At 36.6% G+C, this 14,882-nt stretch overlaps 1 protein-coding gene across 2 annotated transcripts in view; it reads left to right on the forward strand.

Moving 5' to 3' along the window:
* The window catches only part of MSRB3 (methionine sulfoxide reductase B3), a 282,726-nt gene that overhangs the window by 167,968 nt on the left and 99,876 nt on the right, over positions 1 to 14,882 (forward strand). For both annotated transcript variants that reach the window (XM_069080898.1, XM_069080904.1), the window contains exon 6: positions 7,130 to 7,227. In XM_069080898.1, coding sequence (XP_068936999.1) covers positions 7,130 to 7,227 — 98 coding nt within the window. The remainder of the gene's footprint in view (positions 1 to 7,129; positions 7,228 to 14,882) is intronic.

Genomic DNA, 14,882 nt, shown 5'->3' on the forward strand with positions numbered 1-14,882 from the left:
CATCTCCATCTCCATCTCCATCTCCATATCTATGTCTACATCTATATCTATATCATCTATCTCTATCTCTATATCCTTATGTTGGCAGGATTAAACCCTTCAGAGCAAAATGAGTCAAAATTTAATGTTCCTGGGGTATAACTCTGGGTGAGAGCAGAAGTCAAAGAAAAGAAGACATGTTAGAGTTCTGTTTATGCCTACGCCAGGTGTGGGGAACCTGTGGCCTCATTCTAGGTCCTTGGGTGCTGCCTTTTGACTGAGTTTAAGTTTTACAGAACAAATCCCTTTATTAAGGGATTAAGGTGGCACCCAAGGACCTAGAAAGCCCTGTGTGGCCTTGAGGTCACAGGTTCTCCGCCCCTGGCCTACACCTTTAGTTCTAGTGAACACAGATAAGTACACCAATGATGCTCAGTGTAATTGTATGTTAGAACCAAAACCACAATTTTCATTTATTCAGTAAATAATCAGTAGGCACCTACTATGTGTCAGGTATTGTAGGAGGTGCTGAGAAAGCAGAGACAAAAATAAGTCAACCTCTGACTTGAGTTTGAAGTCTATTGGGGAAAAAACATTCATGTGACTTTATGCAGACTATAAACAAAGTGAAAACAAAGGAGTTTGGGGGGATGCAAATAAAAGAGAAATCCAGGAAAGGGTTTGTGTAGAAGTTGACACTTTGCTGAAGCTAGGGAGGTAAGAGACAGGGGTGACATGGGAGTGTATGTGGGTACAGCCTGGGTAAGCAGTGTGATGAGGGTAGGGAATGCCATTTATGGGCAGCAGCAAGTAAACTAGTTTGTTTGAACTAGAAAATAATGCACAATAAATCTAGACAAGCAGATGGGAGCCTGAATTCCCTGAATCTCTGCTTCACTTATACCGTTATCTACCCTATTAAAAAAAATGATTATTTAAATTCATTAAGAAGAAGAATTCATTTATTTATGTTTATAGGTAGCATCCAGATTCTTGAGAATAGATGACTGCTCAAAAATAACAGTACTTTGAAATAAGAAAGAGAATAGGTCCAAATCTAGTCCCATCAAATAGAAATAAAAGGGTCTTTTGGGGGAGGGGCAGGCCAACCCTGTTTATGCAGGTTTTCACATGATTTTCCTTTTAAAAGAATGTGGACCGCATCCAAAACAAATAATATTTGGTTAGATGGAAAGACCAAAAGCAAAAGCAAAAAGCAAAAAAGGAGGAGGGTGGATGATCTTTCTTTAATGTCAAAATTGACATAAACACATCCCCCCCCAACCCTTTTGCTCAAGATAATTTTCTCAACAAGACACAGATTGCTTAAGTCTCTGCATATCAGCCCTTTGAAGCGATTTCCTTATTATTAGGAGTGGGGGCAGGGTTTCCTTTGAGGATTTTTACAGCAGTGAAGAGTTCCTCCTTTAAATACTTTCACATGATAGGGGGGATTCCTTGTTCAAAGTACTGTCATCACTGGGGATTTTCAGCCATCTATTGTCGATGAAGGCCTTCCTAAGTTTGATTGTCAATAGCGACTCACCTTGGCCTTAGTGCAGTGGGTATTTAATAAATATTTCATAAGTGAATGAAAGAAGATGAATTCATCTGAGCTGTCCAGGGAGGTTTATGAGGATATTCCCCTTTTCAAGAATGCTGGAAGGAAGGAGTGCCCTCCTCCCTATGTAGCCTTTTGTTTATCTTACTGAGATTCTTCTCTTTCTTTTTAAAATCACATTTTCACTTTTATTATGAGTTTAACCAACATCAACAGACATGAAAATTTCAATAGAAAGAACAGAAAACGGGTACGTGCATGAAACAATGAATGATTCGTAGGTACAGTTTAACGGTCTATTAAATTTAACAGTTACAAAATTGCCATACTTACATGGCTCCTGCTGAATTTCCTCATGCTCTCTTCTGTGTCTTGTTTTAATATATTCACCTGCTCCCCCATCCCACCCATTTTTCCTACCAACGGAAACATTCTCTTATGACAAATACAAGTAGTCAGACAAAAGAAATTCATACCCTGGCCTTATCTGGCCTTATCTTTGCCTTATTCTACACTTCTGCTCTGGTACTTCATTGCCAAGAGGTGGGAGGTGTTCATCAGTTTTCTGGAGTTGTGATTGGTCACTCCAATAACCAAGGTTCTCAAATCCTTCATTGTAAAAATTGTTCTCCTGGTTCCAATCATTTACTCTGTATCAGGCTGTATAGCTCTCTCCAGCTTTCTCTGAATTCATCCCTTTTGCTGTTTCTTATGCTCCAATAACATTTTGCTGCATTCCTACAGGGAAAGGGAAGGGAATAAGCATTTATGTAGTGCCTAGTATATGTCATTCACTATGCTAAGTGCTTGACAAATGTTATCTCATTTGATCCTTACAACCTTGAGAAGTATTCCCATTTTATAGTTGAGGAAAGTGAGACAGACAGAAGTTCCCTGCTGTAGGCTGTCTGGACAATGCCCTTCTCCATTTCCTTGAACAGTCTCCTACTGGTAGCTGGCTTTGTCTCCTCCTATGGCTCAGGAGTTTGGAGCCAAAGCGACTCTGTAAGAGGACCCCATTGTAAGAGGGCCCCATTCTAAGTGCAGACTATGTGGGGGCAGAGTTGTGTAAGTCTGGAGCAGAAATGTATCAGAAACTCATTTTGACCCTTGTCAAATTTTGGTTAAGATCCTGTTGGCTTCAGACCCTTTTAAATTAATATTAAATATATATTTTTAAAATTATTACATATTAAAATAAATATTTTAAAAATAAAATTGACAAATGGCTTCCAAGGTGCATCCCTGCTTCAAACACCCAAAGGTTTTTGGACATCTTCTTTGGGCAGTCCTAGACTTAGTTTACTGGTATTTCCCTTTCATTTCCTTGGCCATTGTTTCATCTAGCACCCTTTAAGCAGGGATATTTGTCAGGGGAACTGGATACAGCTAATACTTTGCCATTTTAAACAGAAGTCCACATGAATCTTTTTTAAAAGATGAATACTAGCCCAAGGGTTGCAGAATTTTTTTTTTTAAGCAATTGGGGTTAAGTAACTTGCTCAAAGTTACATGGCCAGTTATTTCTGGGTGTGGTGCTAAGTATCTGAGCCCGGATTCGATCCCCAGGTCATCCCAACACTGGGGCTGGTGCTCTTACTCGCTGAGCCACCTGGCTGCCCCTTGCAGAGTTTTTACTATAGCTGCCCACCAATTTTCTTTTAGACCTTTCCCTCCATAAGCCTTAGACAGTACATTGAATGTTTACTTATGAATTTCCTCCCCAGCTCAAAAGGTACACCATCCATTTTATATTGGTTTTGAAATGTTAATCCCCACAACGCTCCTTGTTCTCAGAGTCCATCCCAATGTTTAGATGGTGCCAAGGTAAACAAACAAATTGCACTTTTCAAGCATCATTGCTTACATAGCACACATTGAAACCATTTGAGGACTTCCATCCCATCCCACTTGACCTAATCTTTTATGACACTCTGGAGACATCACAAACTCAACATGTGCAAACCAAACTCATTATCTTTCCCCTAAAACCAATTTCTCTTCCAAATCTCCCTATTTTTGTGGGAGGTATCTCCACTCCTCCACTCTCCCTGTCTGTAATGTTGGTGTTATGCTTGCTTCCTCACCTTCTCCCTTACTTCCTTCACCGTATAGAATTAGTCACTTGTGAAATATTGCCATTCCTATCATCCTAACATCTTTTGTATTTGACTTCTTTTCTCCAATCACACAGTAGCCATCTTATTCCCTACCTTTACCATTTCTTCCTAAAAGAACTCCAAACTTGGTCTCCCTTTCCAAGTTTCATCCTATCCAACTCATCATTCATGAAGCTGCCACTCTGATTTGCCTTAAGCACAATTCTTATCAAGTCACAGCCCCTTACTCAATAAATTTCATTGGCTCCCTATTATCTCTAGGATAAAATATAAATTCCTCTGTTTAGTTTTTAAATCCCTGCACAACTTAGTCCCATCCTGTCTTTTCAGCCTCAATATACATTTCTCCTTGTTGTGCAGTAGCTCTAATTCAGGTGGGTCTGATGGTTTAGGCTTGGAATCAGAAAAAATGAGACACTAGCAGACCATCTTTTGAAAATTATTCCTGTCCTTTTGATACAGTCTGGGGTGCTGAGAACCCTAAAATTCCAAGGTATAGAGGGTCTGCCTTGAAAGAATTTGACCACTCAAGCCTTCTTTCAGTAAGAGTAGTGAAGTTTTATTATAAAACTGGTTAGGTGGGCAAGATTCCTAGTAAATCTGAGAATTTGATGAAGATGGGACTGATACTTATATACAGAAAAAGACTGTGAGAAGATCTGGATGGAATTAAGGAGTGGCAAGTAGCTTGGGGGTGGGCCAGGTGCAGACAATGAAAGGAATTAAGAGGTCTGGACTGGGTCAGAGGGCCACCATGAAAGGACATTTAAAAGGATTATTGAGGATCTAGGTAGACTGGGATGGGCTGGATGCCTCAGGGGAAAGAAACCCCATGAGTGGAAATGAAGTTCAGGGGCTTCTAGGGGTCCCATTGCCCCATCACTTTGACTACTCATCTATTAAGGGAATGGCTATTAGTGTCACATATTTGTGTCAATTTCCTACATATTTAAGATACCAGAATTTCATTGGTAATTTTCATGCAGAGGCTTTTAAAAAATTTTACTGTTCTTCCTCTACTTTTATCTTCATTCTTTATGTTTGTGTAGAAACTTTTAAATTGTATATAGTCAAAATTGTTTGTTTTGTCTTTTGTGATGTTTTCTACCATTTGTTTAGTTAAGAGTTCTCTCCCTAGTCATAGTTATAAAAGATACCTGGTGTTGTTCTCTTTTCATTTTTTCCCCAACCTTCTCATCTTTCAAATTCAGGTTGCATCTGGTTTAAGTTCATTTTGAGTTCATGGTGGTGTATTATGTAAGATGTTACTCTAAGCTTAATTTCTGCCAAACTGCTTTATAGTTTTCTAAGCAGTTCTTATAAAAAGGAGTCCTTACCTAACAATATATGTTCTTGGCTTTATAAAACATTGGACTAATGATTTCAATTGCTTGTTTCTTGCTTATAGAGTGTTCCATTTATTCACTTTCCTCTTAACCAGTGGCAAATGGTTTTGATGACTACTATACTATAATATAGGTTAAGATCTAGGAATGCTAGACTTCATTCATATTTCTCATTATTTCCCTTGAGATTCTGGACTTTTCATTCACTGAAATCAAATGAGTTACTATTTTTTCTAATTCTATAAAACTATTCCATTGGTATAGCATTAAATCTAAATTATTTTAGGTAGTAATGTTGCTTTTATTATAGTGATTCAGTTCAAACATGAGCTGAACTGTGAGTATTTAATTATTTCTATCTCTCTTTCTGTAAAAAAAAGTATTTATATAAATATTGTATGTGTCTTGATAGGTTAAATAAAAGCCCTTCTATGCCTTTATTTTTAGAAGTTTCATATTTTGTTAAAGGCAGAATTTTGTTAAAGGTCATATACTTTTGAAATGACTGTGTAGTTTTTGTAATATTTGTCATTTATATGATTATAGGATTAGTTGTGTAATTGTTTCCCCAATGTTGACTCATCTCTGGGATGTTTCCAACTTAATGATAGTAAATTATTTTTAGTGCATATTATTTTAGTCTTCTCTACCTCTTTATATAGGTTTGTGTGTAAAATAATTTGTGCATGCATTTAATGGAAGAAAATGTACACAACATTATAACATTAATTACCCATTGGGGTAGACCACACAGAATGGGACTCGTGACTCTTTAAAGAATCACTTGTTCAGATCATTGGAAAATACCTTCATTAAGGGTGAGGTGCATGCATTCAAGGTTAAAGTTGTTCAGTCTCTTTGACTTAATTCTGTTACCTTCTTTTTCATTCTTTCAACATGTTTGAAATTGGAGTTATCACCTGGGCACTGGTGCATTGGAACATAATAACACATTGATGTTAATAAATAACAGAAAATGGTGATAGACTTATAAGAAGGAATATTTATTTCAACACTTCAAGAAGACATGATTTTATTGATGAGAGTTCTGCACCTACCAGTTCTGATCACCATCACTGGATCACTAGATGGACTTTGAAAATGAGAATAGTCACAAAATTGATCAATTTGCATACAAACTCCCTGTCATTTATATAGTATATATTATCTTTTATCTATTGATCTATCATTTCTCTATCATCTCTTTTATCATCTCTATCATTTATCAATCTGTCATCCAAGTCTATCATCTATTATCTTTTATCTATCATTTTTTATCATCTATTATCTTCTATCATTTATCATCTTTTGTTAACTGAATTATGTTTTCTACACCCCCCCCCTTTCACATTAAGGGTGAGTTATCTATTAAGGATCTCCATGCTATATTTTTGTTGTTGCTGTCATTTTTCAATTGTGTCTGACTCTTCATGACTCCATTTAGGATTTTCCTGGTAAAGATATTAGAATGATTTGCCATTTCTTTCTCCAGCTCATTTTACAGATGAGAAAACTGACAGGGCAAAGTGACTTGCCCAGGGTCACACAGCTAGTAAGTGTCTGAGATCAGATTTGAACTCATGAAGATGAGCCTTCCTGACTCCACCTAGCTGCTATACTACTGTGTTTCCCTGATAATAAGACACTGTCTTATTATTTTTTTGGAAAGCAAAACACCAGAGGGCTTATTTTCAGGGGAGGGCTTATGTTGTCCTGCCTCAGCTCTCCTCCGCGGCACTGCTCTCAATGGCGCCAGCAAGCAAATCACTGGGGAAGAACAGGATGATGCGCTCACTGCTGCAGCTCTGATTGGATGCAGCTCGGAGGGCGGCATGCGTTTCACCCGGGGGAGGGGGTGGGACGGTGCATACAGAGGGTACCATAATGTAGCATGTAGCGCAGGGGATCACCTTCACTACAGTAGCAATCTCAATAGGGCTTATTTTCGGGGGAGGGCTTATTTTAGAGGAATCTTACACAGTAAGGGGAGGGCTTATTTTCGGGATAGGTCTTATTATCAGGGAAACACAGTATGTTTACTATATCTTTAAAATTACATTTCTAACTGAAAGCTATTTATCATTCTCATTCTCTCTCTTTTGTTCTTGTACCTTTCTTCCTAGGTTGGCCCTCCTTCCACGATGTGATAAATTCAGATGCAATTACATTCACTGATGACTTTTCCCATGGGATGCATAGGGTTGAAACAAGTTGCTCTCAGGTCAGTTAACAAAATGTGAAATTTATTGATGGCAAAATACAACTTTTACCTATGCACTGTGAAACATGTCTGAGACTTGTGATTGTGTCAAGTAAAGTTACCAAGACCAAGTGATCATTTATAAAAATGACAGATGAATAACATAAATTAAAATGGGAGTATTGGGGGGGGTGGAAAGGAGCAAGGAGGAAAGAGGGAAGGAAAATGAACTTCACTTAGCTCAGACCTCAAAGAATGAGAATTGTCCTTCAGGCATGAGAATCCCTAATGCAGCCTTACTTGGCCTGCTGTGGGAAGAATTATTCCCTCTTAGACTTTTCCACTTTCTAATACTTGGGCATACTCTTTTAGAAATGTTCCATCCTCTCCATACCAGTCTCTGAAACCTTCAAAATAGTCTAAGTGTGTGTTTGGTTCTCTCCACCCTCTCCTTTTGTGCCTCCATTCTTGGATCATTCATACTATAATTTACCCCCCCCCCATAAATTACTCTTTCTAGTATAAAAGTATATTCCCCCTTTTTAGGGTGAATAATAATTGGGAAAACACAACCAATACTGACCATAGGAACTTACATTTAGGTAGTGTTTTATGATTAGAAAAAAAATTACCTAATGTTTTCCTTTGATGTTCACATCTACTTTATTTAGGTAGTAAACATATTACTATGACATTTTTATTCCATATCTGACAAAGCTGCTGTGGGGAAGCACTTTGCAGACCTTAAAAGGACACATTCCGAAATGTCACATATCATGTCCTCATCATTGTTGTTATTAGCAGAATCTCATTCTTCTCATCTTTATCTGTGGGGTTCAGATAGACATGGTCTTGAGACAAGTTGCTCTCCCACTATTATGTGTTTTTGTGTAGTTGAAAATAAAAGCATTAGGATATAAGCTTATAATCTATAGGCTTCTGGAAAGCATCCTTTGGTATAATTCCAGTAGCAGCCAAGATAAAAGGGATGATATTTTTCTCATCTTATTCCACATGGTTCTGGTTTCCTTTGGTAGGTCTTTATATTTTGGATGACTTTTCATTCTGTGTAGCTTAGAGAATATGAGTATTTGTTATGGAGACATCAAGTAAAACAATATTTTCTGAAGTTTTAATAAATCAGTTTAGACCGGAGACATCAAACTCCGGCTAATAAAATTCCTGAGTGTGGCTTGAACCAGATTAAAATGTAAGCATACAGTTGTAGCAGCAAGCACCCCAGTGTCCCCAAGGTGCCTGCTCACACAGGTTCTTGGATCTGCTTTGTTAAAGGAAAGCAACTCAAAATGGGTTAACAAGCTTACTTTAATCAGTCAGACATATATCGTTTACCTTGTTCAGGGGAAAAAGGTCAGCACCCCAAACTTCAAAATATACAGACAGAATTATCAAGACATTAACAGATCAAGTAGACAGCTTTCCAAACTGTCCAACCATTACATCCATACCCAGTCAACATCTGGGTTTCCACATCTGGGTTTTTCAAAGCTGGGGGACTCTCAACAACGACCTCCCATAATTCAGATCAAATCACAGAACACTTCTCAAAGTGAGTCCCAAAACAAAGCTACACATCAGGGCTTATATAGCCTTCTCCTGGCTCAGAGAATGTAACAACCTTATTGATTCACTGGCCAATCAAGAAGTATCAACTATAAAACAAGCCTCCCACCCCAGTCTCCCGGTGCACTTTAGCCTAGGGGCAGGGAAGATCTTTAAGTTTGCATTTCCATTACAACAGTACAACATAGATAATGTTAAATTGTAGTTTTTTAAGTCAACATGTGACCAGCAGGAATTCCCAGATATCAATTTTTTTTTGTGAATGTAGACAACACTTCACTCTGTGATAATGATTCAGTTTCAGTGGAATTAATTTGTTGACTTGCCTAGTATATTTTGAGTGTGGCCTGAACCAGATTAAAATGTAAGCATGCAGGGGTGGCCAAGTGGTGCAGTGAGTAAGAGCACCAGCCCCGGGGTCAGGAGACCCAGGATCGGTTCCGGCCTCAGATACTTAACACCCACACAAAATAACTGGCTGTGTAACCTTGAGCAAGTTACTTAACCCCAATTGCTTACAAAAAAAAAATTAAAATAAAATGTAAGCATGCAATACAACATAGTAGTTTTCTAAGTCAATGTGTGACCAGTGGGAATTCCCAGATATCACTATTTTTTGTGAATTTAGATGACCAGTAGAGAAAAGTTTTTTTGTGCATGCCCCCCCCCCCAAAAGAACCCCAAATAGGTAGAACATGATAAGTACTTTCAAATACTGAAGGACTACCAGGATTTATTATTTTTATCATCATCATCATCATCATTATATTGTTCTTGATTATGATCATAATAGCTATTATTATCAATAGTAACATTGCATCATGAATCAATTAAGGGATTGGTCGACAAGCATTTATTAAGTGACTGCTGTGTGACCCACACTGTGCAAGGTTTTAGCCATCCAAATAGAAAGAATGAAAGAATCCCTATTCACAAGTAATTTACGTTCTATTGGACAAACAGGATTAAAATTCTACCTCTGACACATACATACTAGCTAGGTAACCATGGGGAAGTCACTTAACCCCCTGATATCCTAAGCAACTTCATTAGACTGTAGATTATAGATAAATTACAGATCTATTTCATTCATTACATCAATGAAATTCAAGTTTTGAACAACAATGAAAAAAGAAGGCAGTTCCAAAGTAGCCTGCAAAATGTCTGCTCCTCAAATACCTTCCCTGCTCCCCCTTCCCAAAAAAAGAGAGAATTGTAATAGGAGGGGTTTTAGATGATCAGTGAAGAAGAACTTTAAGTTGTTATAAACTAAATGCTAAGTTCTTGGGGAAAATGTGAGAATCTCTTTCTAGTGAAAGTGCCATGTGGTTCTTTCATGGAGAAGGAAAAAAAATAGAATTAATAACCTTTCAAGGTTCCTTTCCATTCAGTGATCCTAAGCCCAGATTCACTCCATGAACTCTTCTGATATCCTTACTCAGAGCATATTCACAAAGCCTATTGACTCAACCCAAGAGTCACACTTGTAGTTATTAAACGTTACAGTTATTCTTCAAATCACAAAAATGATATGGAAATTATAATTCTGAAATGTGCTAGTTTTTAAAATAGTTATAATTTTAATGTGAAGAGAGAGGGAGAGAGATTTGACTAAATGTAATACTGAAAAATTTTTTAAAAATAAATGTCATGCCGACCCATCTTTCTAAATACCAGTTGTGAATTAGTAAATTTTTTCAAATAAGTCTTTTATTTTTTAATATCTGATTTAATACCCATTAAAATATAAATTTTACTCAGCAACAAGAGTGTTGTGTTTGAAATGCAAGTAGGACACTTCAGTTTCAGAATATTTACAGCCCATAATCTTCCCCTTTATGGAAGACAAATACTAATTATTTTGTGAAACTTTTCTTTAAAGAAAAAACTTTGCCTCTCAAGACTCATTATTGTACAAATATGTGCCATAATTATGGAAATTTGACTTTTTAAAAATTTTGTCTAAAAGGGTCAGCTAACAGTTCATGTTTATTCAATACATTCAAATTTACAAAAAGCTTTACATACATTATCTCATTTGATCCTGTGATAGTAAGTACTACAGGTACAATAAGCCTGTGAAGTATGTACTGTAGGTTTTATTGCTGTTGTTATTATTATTAAGAAACTGGGTGGTACAATGGATAGCATCAGGAAGACTTGGCATCAAATCCAGCCTTAGGCAATTAATAACTAAGTGATCCTGGGTAAATTAAATTCTGTGTGCTTCAGTTTCTTCTTCTGTAAAACTGAGGTAATACTATTACCCACTTCCCAGGGTTGGCATGGGAATAAAATGAAATAATACTTGTAAAGCCCCTTGCAAACTTTAAAGTGTTATATTTATGCAAGCTACTGTTGCTGTGATTGTTCTAATTATCAGGCAGCTAGGTGATTCAATAGACAAAGCATTAGACCTGGAGTCAGGACAGACCTGAGTTCATGTGTGACCCTGGACAAGTAACTTAACCTCTCCTTATCTCAGTTTTTTTCATTTCTGAAGTAGGGACATTCCCAGGGTGACTGTGAAAATAAAATGAAGTAACATGTAAATCACTTTGTAAACCTTAAAGTGCCATATAAACACTATCATCATCATCACCACCACCACCATCATCATCGTCATTTGTCCTCTTCATCATCATCATCATCATCATCATCATCATCATCATCATATATCAACACTCAGTCAGGTTAAACTAATGGATATGGGCACTTTCTTCCCCGTGATGTTTGCCTCTTCCTTTTTATAAACAGCTTAGACATCTTTTAGATTGGGGGCCTGAATAGATTGTACAGTATGGAAAGAGCAAAGGAATTTGCTATTGTATTTATTCCCTCAAGAATTCTTTCACCTATCATGTTATACACAAGCATAGCATAAATAATAAGTCTTTGTTGTCATAAGACAAAGATGAAATGCAAATTTTCTCAGCGCCCAACTCGCTCCAACATAAGCTTCCTATTACTACACTTCTAAAAGAAATTCTTGGACGTCTTACTGGCTTAATCATTGGCTTATCAAGTTTTGTTTTGGTTTCAGAATATGCATTTTCCCTATAGGCAAGCTGTGAGTTAGGCACATCCATGAGAATGTTCATTATTTGAATCTCTTTTTACTTGAACTGAAATTGAACAGAGAATTTGTGAGTTGTCTGAGGGCAGGGGTTGTGTTTGCCTTTCTTTGTACCCCTCATACTTAGTGCAGTGCCTGACATGTGGCAGGTGTTTAGTAAGCATTTGTTGACTAACTAATATGTAAGTGAGGTAAGCCAGAAGCAGAATGGTAGAGAGAGTCAGAGGAAGAGCCAGGAAGATCTGAGTTCAAGTACTATCTCTGACACATACTTTTGAATGTGTGACCCTGGGCAAGTCACTTAACCTCCTAACTCCTGAGTTTCAGAGAAGGGAGTTCCAAATACTAATTAAATCACAGTTCCAGTCCTTTCTTCCATTCTTGTAGTGTTTCCCTGGTTGAAAGTGAATAGAGCTATAGATCAGAAGAAGAAACAAACAGCTTTTTAAGTAATAGCCTAGAGACTTGAGAAAATTAATGAAACTTCCATTTAATTCCTTACTATTGAGTAATAGCTAAGACTGGATGAAACTTGATTAGCATAACAATAAAAATATAAATGAAAGCAAAGCTTTATTTTTTTAATTATTTATAATAATAGCTAGCATTTATATAGAACTTTTAGTTTAACAAAGTGTCTCAATAAAAAGACTAATAGAAATCATATAATTATCTCAATAGATGCAGAAATAGCCTTTTGACAAAACATTCTTATTAAAAACACTAGGAATAAGTGGAGTTTTCCTTAAAATGATAAGCAGTGTCTAAACCACCAGCAAACATTATATGTAATGGGGATAAGCTAGAAGCTTTCCCAGTAAGATCAGGGGTGAGGCAAGGATACCCATTATCACCTCTATTGTTCAATATTGTATGAAAAATGTTAGCTTTAGCCATAAGAGATGAAAAGGAAATCAAAGAATTTAGAATAGGCAATGAGAAAAAAAACAATCACTCTTTGCAGATGATATGACAGTATACTTAGAGAATCCTAGAGAGTCAACTAAAAAACGGCTTGAAATAATTAACAACTTTAGCAAAGTTGCAATATAGAAAATAAAACCCACCTAAATCATCAGCATTTTTATATATTACTAACAAAACCCAGCAGCAAAAGATAGACAGAGAAATTTCATTTAAAATAACTAGACAATATAAAACATTTGGGAGTCTACCTGCCAAAACAAACCCAAGAACTATATGAACACAATTACAAAACACTTCAAACAAATCAAATCAGATCTAAATAATTGGAAACATATCAATTGCTCATGGGTAGACAGAGCTAATATAATAAAAGTGACAATTCTACCTAAATTAACTTACTTATTCAGTACCATACCAATCAAACTACCAAAATTATTTTATAGAACTAGAAAAAATAACAGAATTCATCTGGAAGAACAAAAGGTCAGGAATATCAAGGGAGTTAATAAAAAAAAATACAAAGGAAGGTGGCCTAGCTGTACCAGATCTAGAACTATATTATAAAGTGGCAATCATCAAAACTATTTGGTACTGACTAAGAAATAGAGTGGTTGATCAGTGGAATAGGTAGGTACACAAGACAAAGTAGTAAATGACTATAGTTATCTATTGTTTAATAAACCCAAAGATACTAGATTCACTATTTGACAAAAACTTCTGGGAAAACTGAATAATAGTATGGCAGAAACTGGGCAGAGACCAATATCTTACACCATATACCAAGATAAGGTCAAAATGAGAAACTTATTTCACACATAAACTTGTTGAAGAATGAAGATTATCTGTTTCTTTTTAACAAATATGAGAATGCAATCAAATATGAAACCTGGCATATAAATGATATTAATGGCATTTTATCAATTGTTTGTTCCTTTTACCTGATGAAGAGCTTCTCATTATTTCTTTAGCTATAAACTTAATAAGTGATGACTTCTTTCAACCACCTAAAAAGATTTACCACACTTGTACATATGAAGTCATATATGTCCTGAGGGTAAGTGGTGTATTGTAATTTGTGCTTCAGATATAAAGTTCACTTTGGTCCTGTTGGCCTTGGTGAAAGTTATTATTAGGCTATTAACATTTTTGAAAGATGCTGGTGGTTTTCCTTCCTTCCTTCCTTTCTTCCTTCCTTCCTTCCTCCCTTCCTTCCTTCCTTCCTTCCTTCCTTCCTTCCTTCCTTCCTTCCTTCCTTCCTTCCTTCCTTCCTTCCTTCCTTCCTTCCCTCTTTCCTTCTTTTCTTTCTTCTTTTATCCTTTCTTTCTTTTTTTGCCCTCCAAGCTACTTAAGATTCCCTCAGAAACACCAAAAAACAATTAATGAATAAATGGAAAAGAGGAGATAGATTGTTAAATATTTTTTAAGTATCACTGTTTTATATCTCTTAGGTTTTAGGTACATGGGCCAATGTTTATGTCCATGGGTGAATTCTCTTTCTCAGACTAGCCTGCAACAGAGATGACATCAGTAACTTAGTAGCAGTCAAGGAAAAATGATGTGTTAGTGATATCCTTCAGTGGTTAAAAATAAATTAAGCATAAACCCCTTGCCAAGAGGAGATAACATCCATGAAAGATACCAACTTAAACTCAGCATAACTCTTGGTCCTTTCATAATAGAATTGGTGATCAATGGTTACTTTTCCTGGGCACCAGCAAGTCAGGTTTCTTTTCTTAACAGTTGATTATTAGAGGAATGGCCCTGACCACACTCCCTTTGGAATTCTTTTTCAACCCCTTAAATTTATATTATTTAGAAGTTTTTTCCCCTTGCTTATGTCAAGCCTTTAATTTTAAAGGAGAGAGAGACAGACAGAGAGACACACAGAGACAGAGATAGAGACTGAGACAGAGACAGAGAGAAAGACAGACAGAGAGAATGAGAGACAGACAGAGAGAGGGGGAGGGAGAACAAAGAAGAAGAAGAAAGAAAGAAGAAAAGAAGAAGAAGAAGAAGAAGAAGAAGAAGAAGAAGAAGAAGAAGAAGAAGAAGAAGAAGAAGAAGAAGAAGAAGAAGAAGAAGAAGAAGA

The sequence above is a fragment of the Petaurus breviceps genome, unplaced genomic scaffold, assembly GCF_028583685.1.
Source record: "Petaurus breviceps papuanus isolate PSGF00001 unplaced genomic scaffold, PetGlider_PUasm1.0 154, whole genome shotgun sequence".
Lineage (NCBI taxonomy): Eukaryota > Metazoa > Chordata > Mammalia > Diprotodontia > Petauridae > Petaurus > Petaurus breviceps.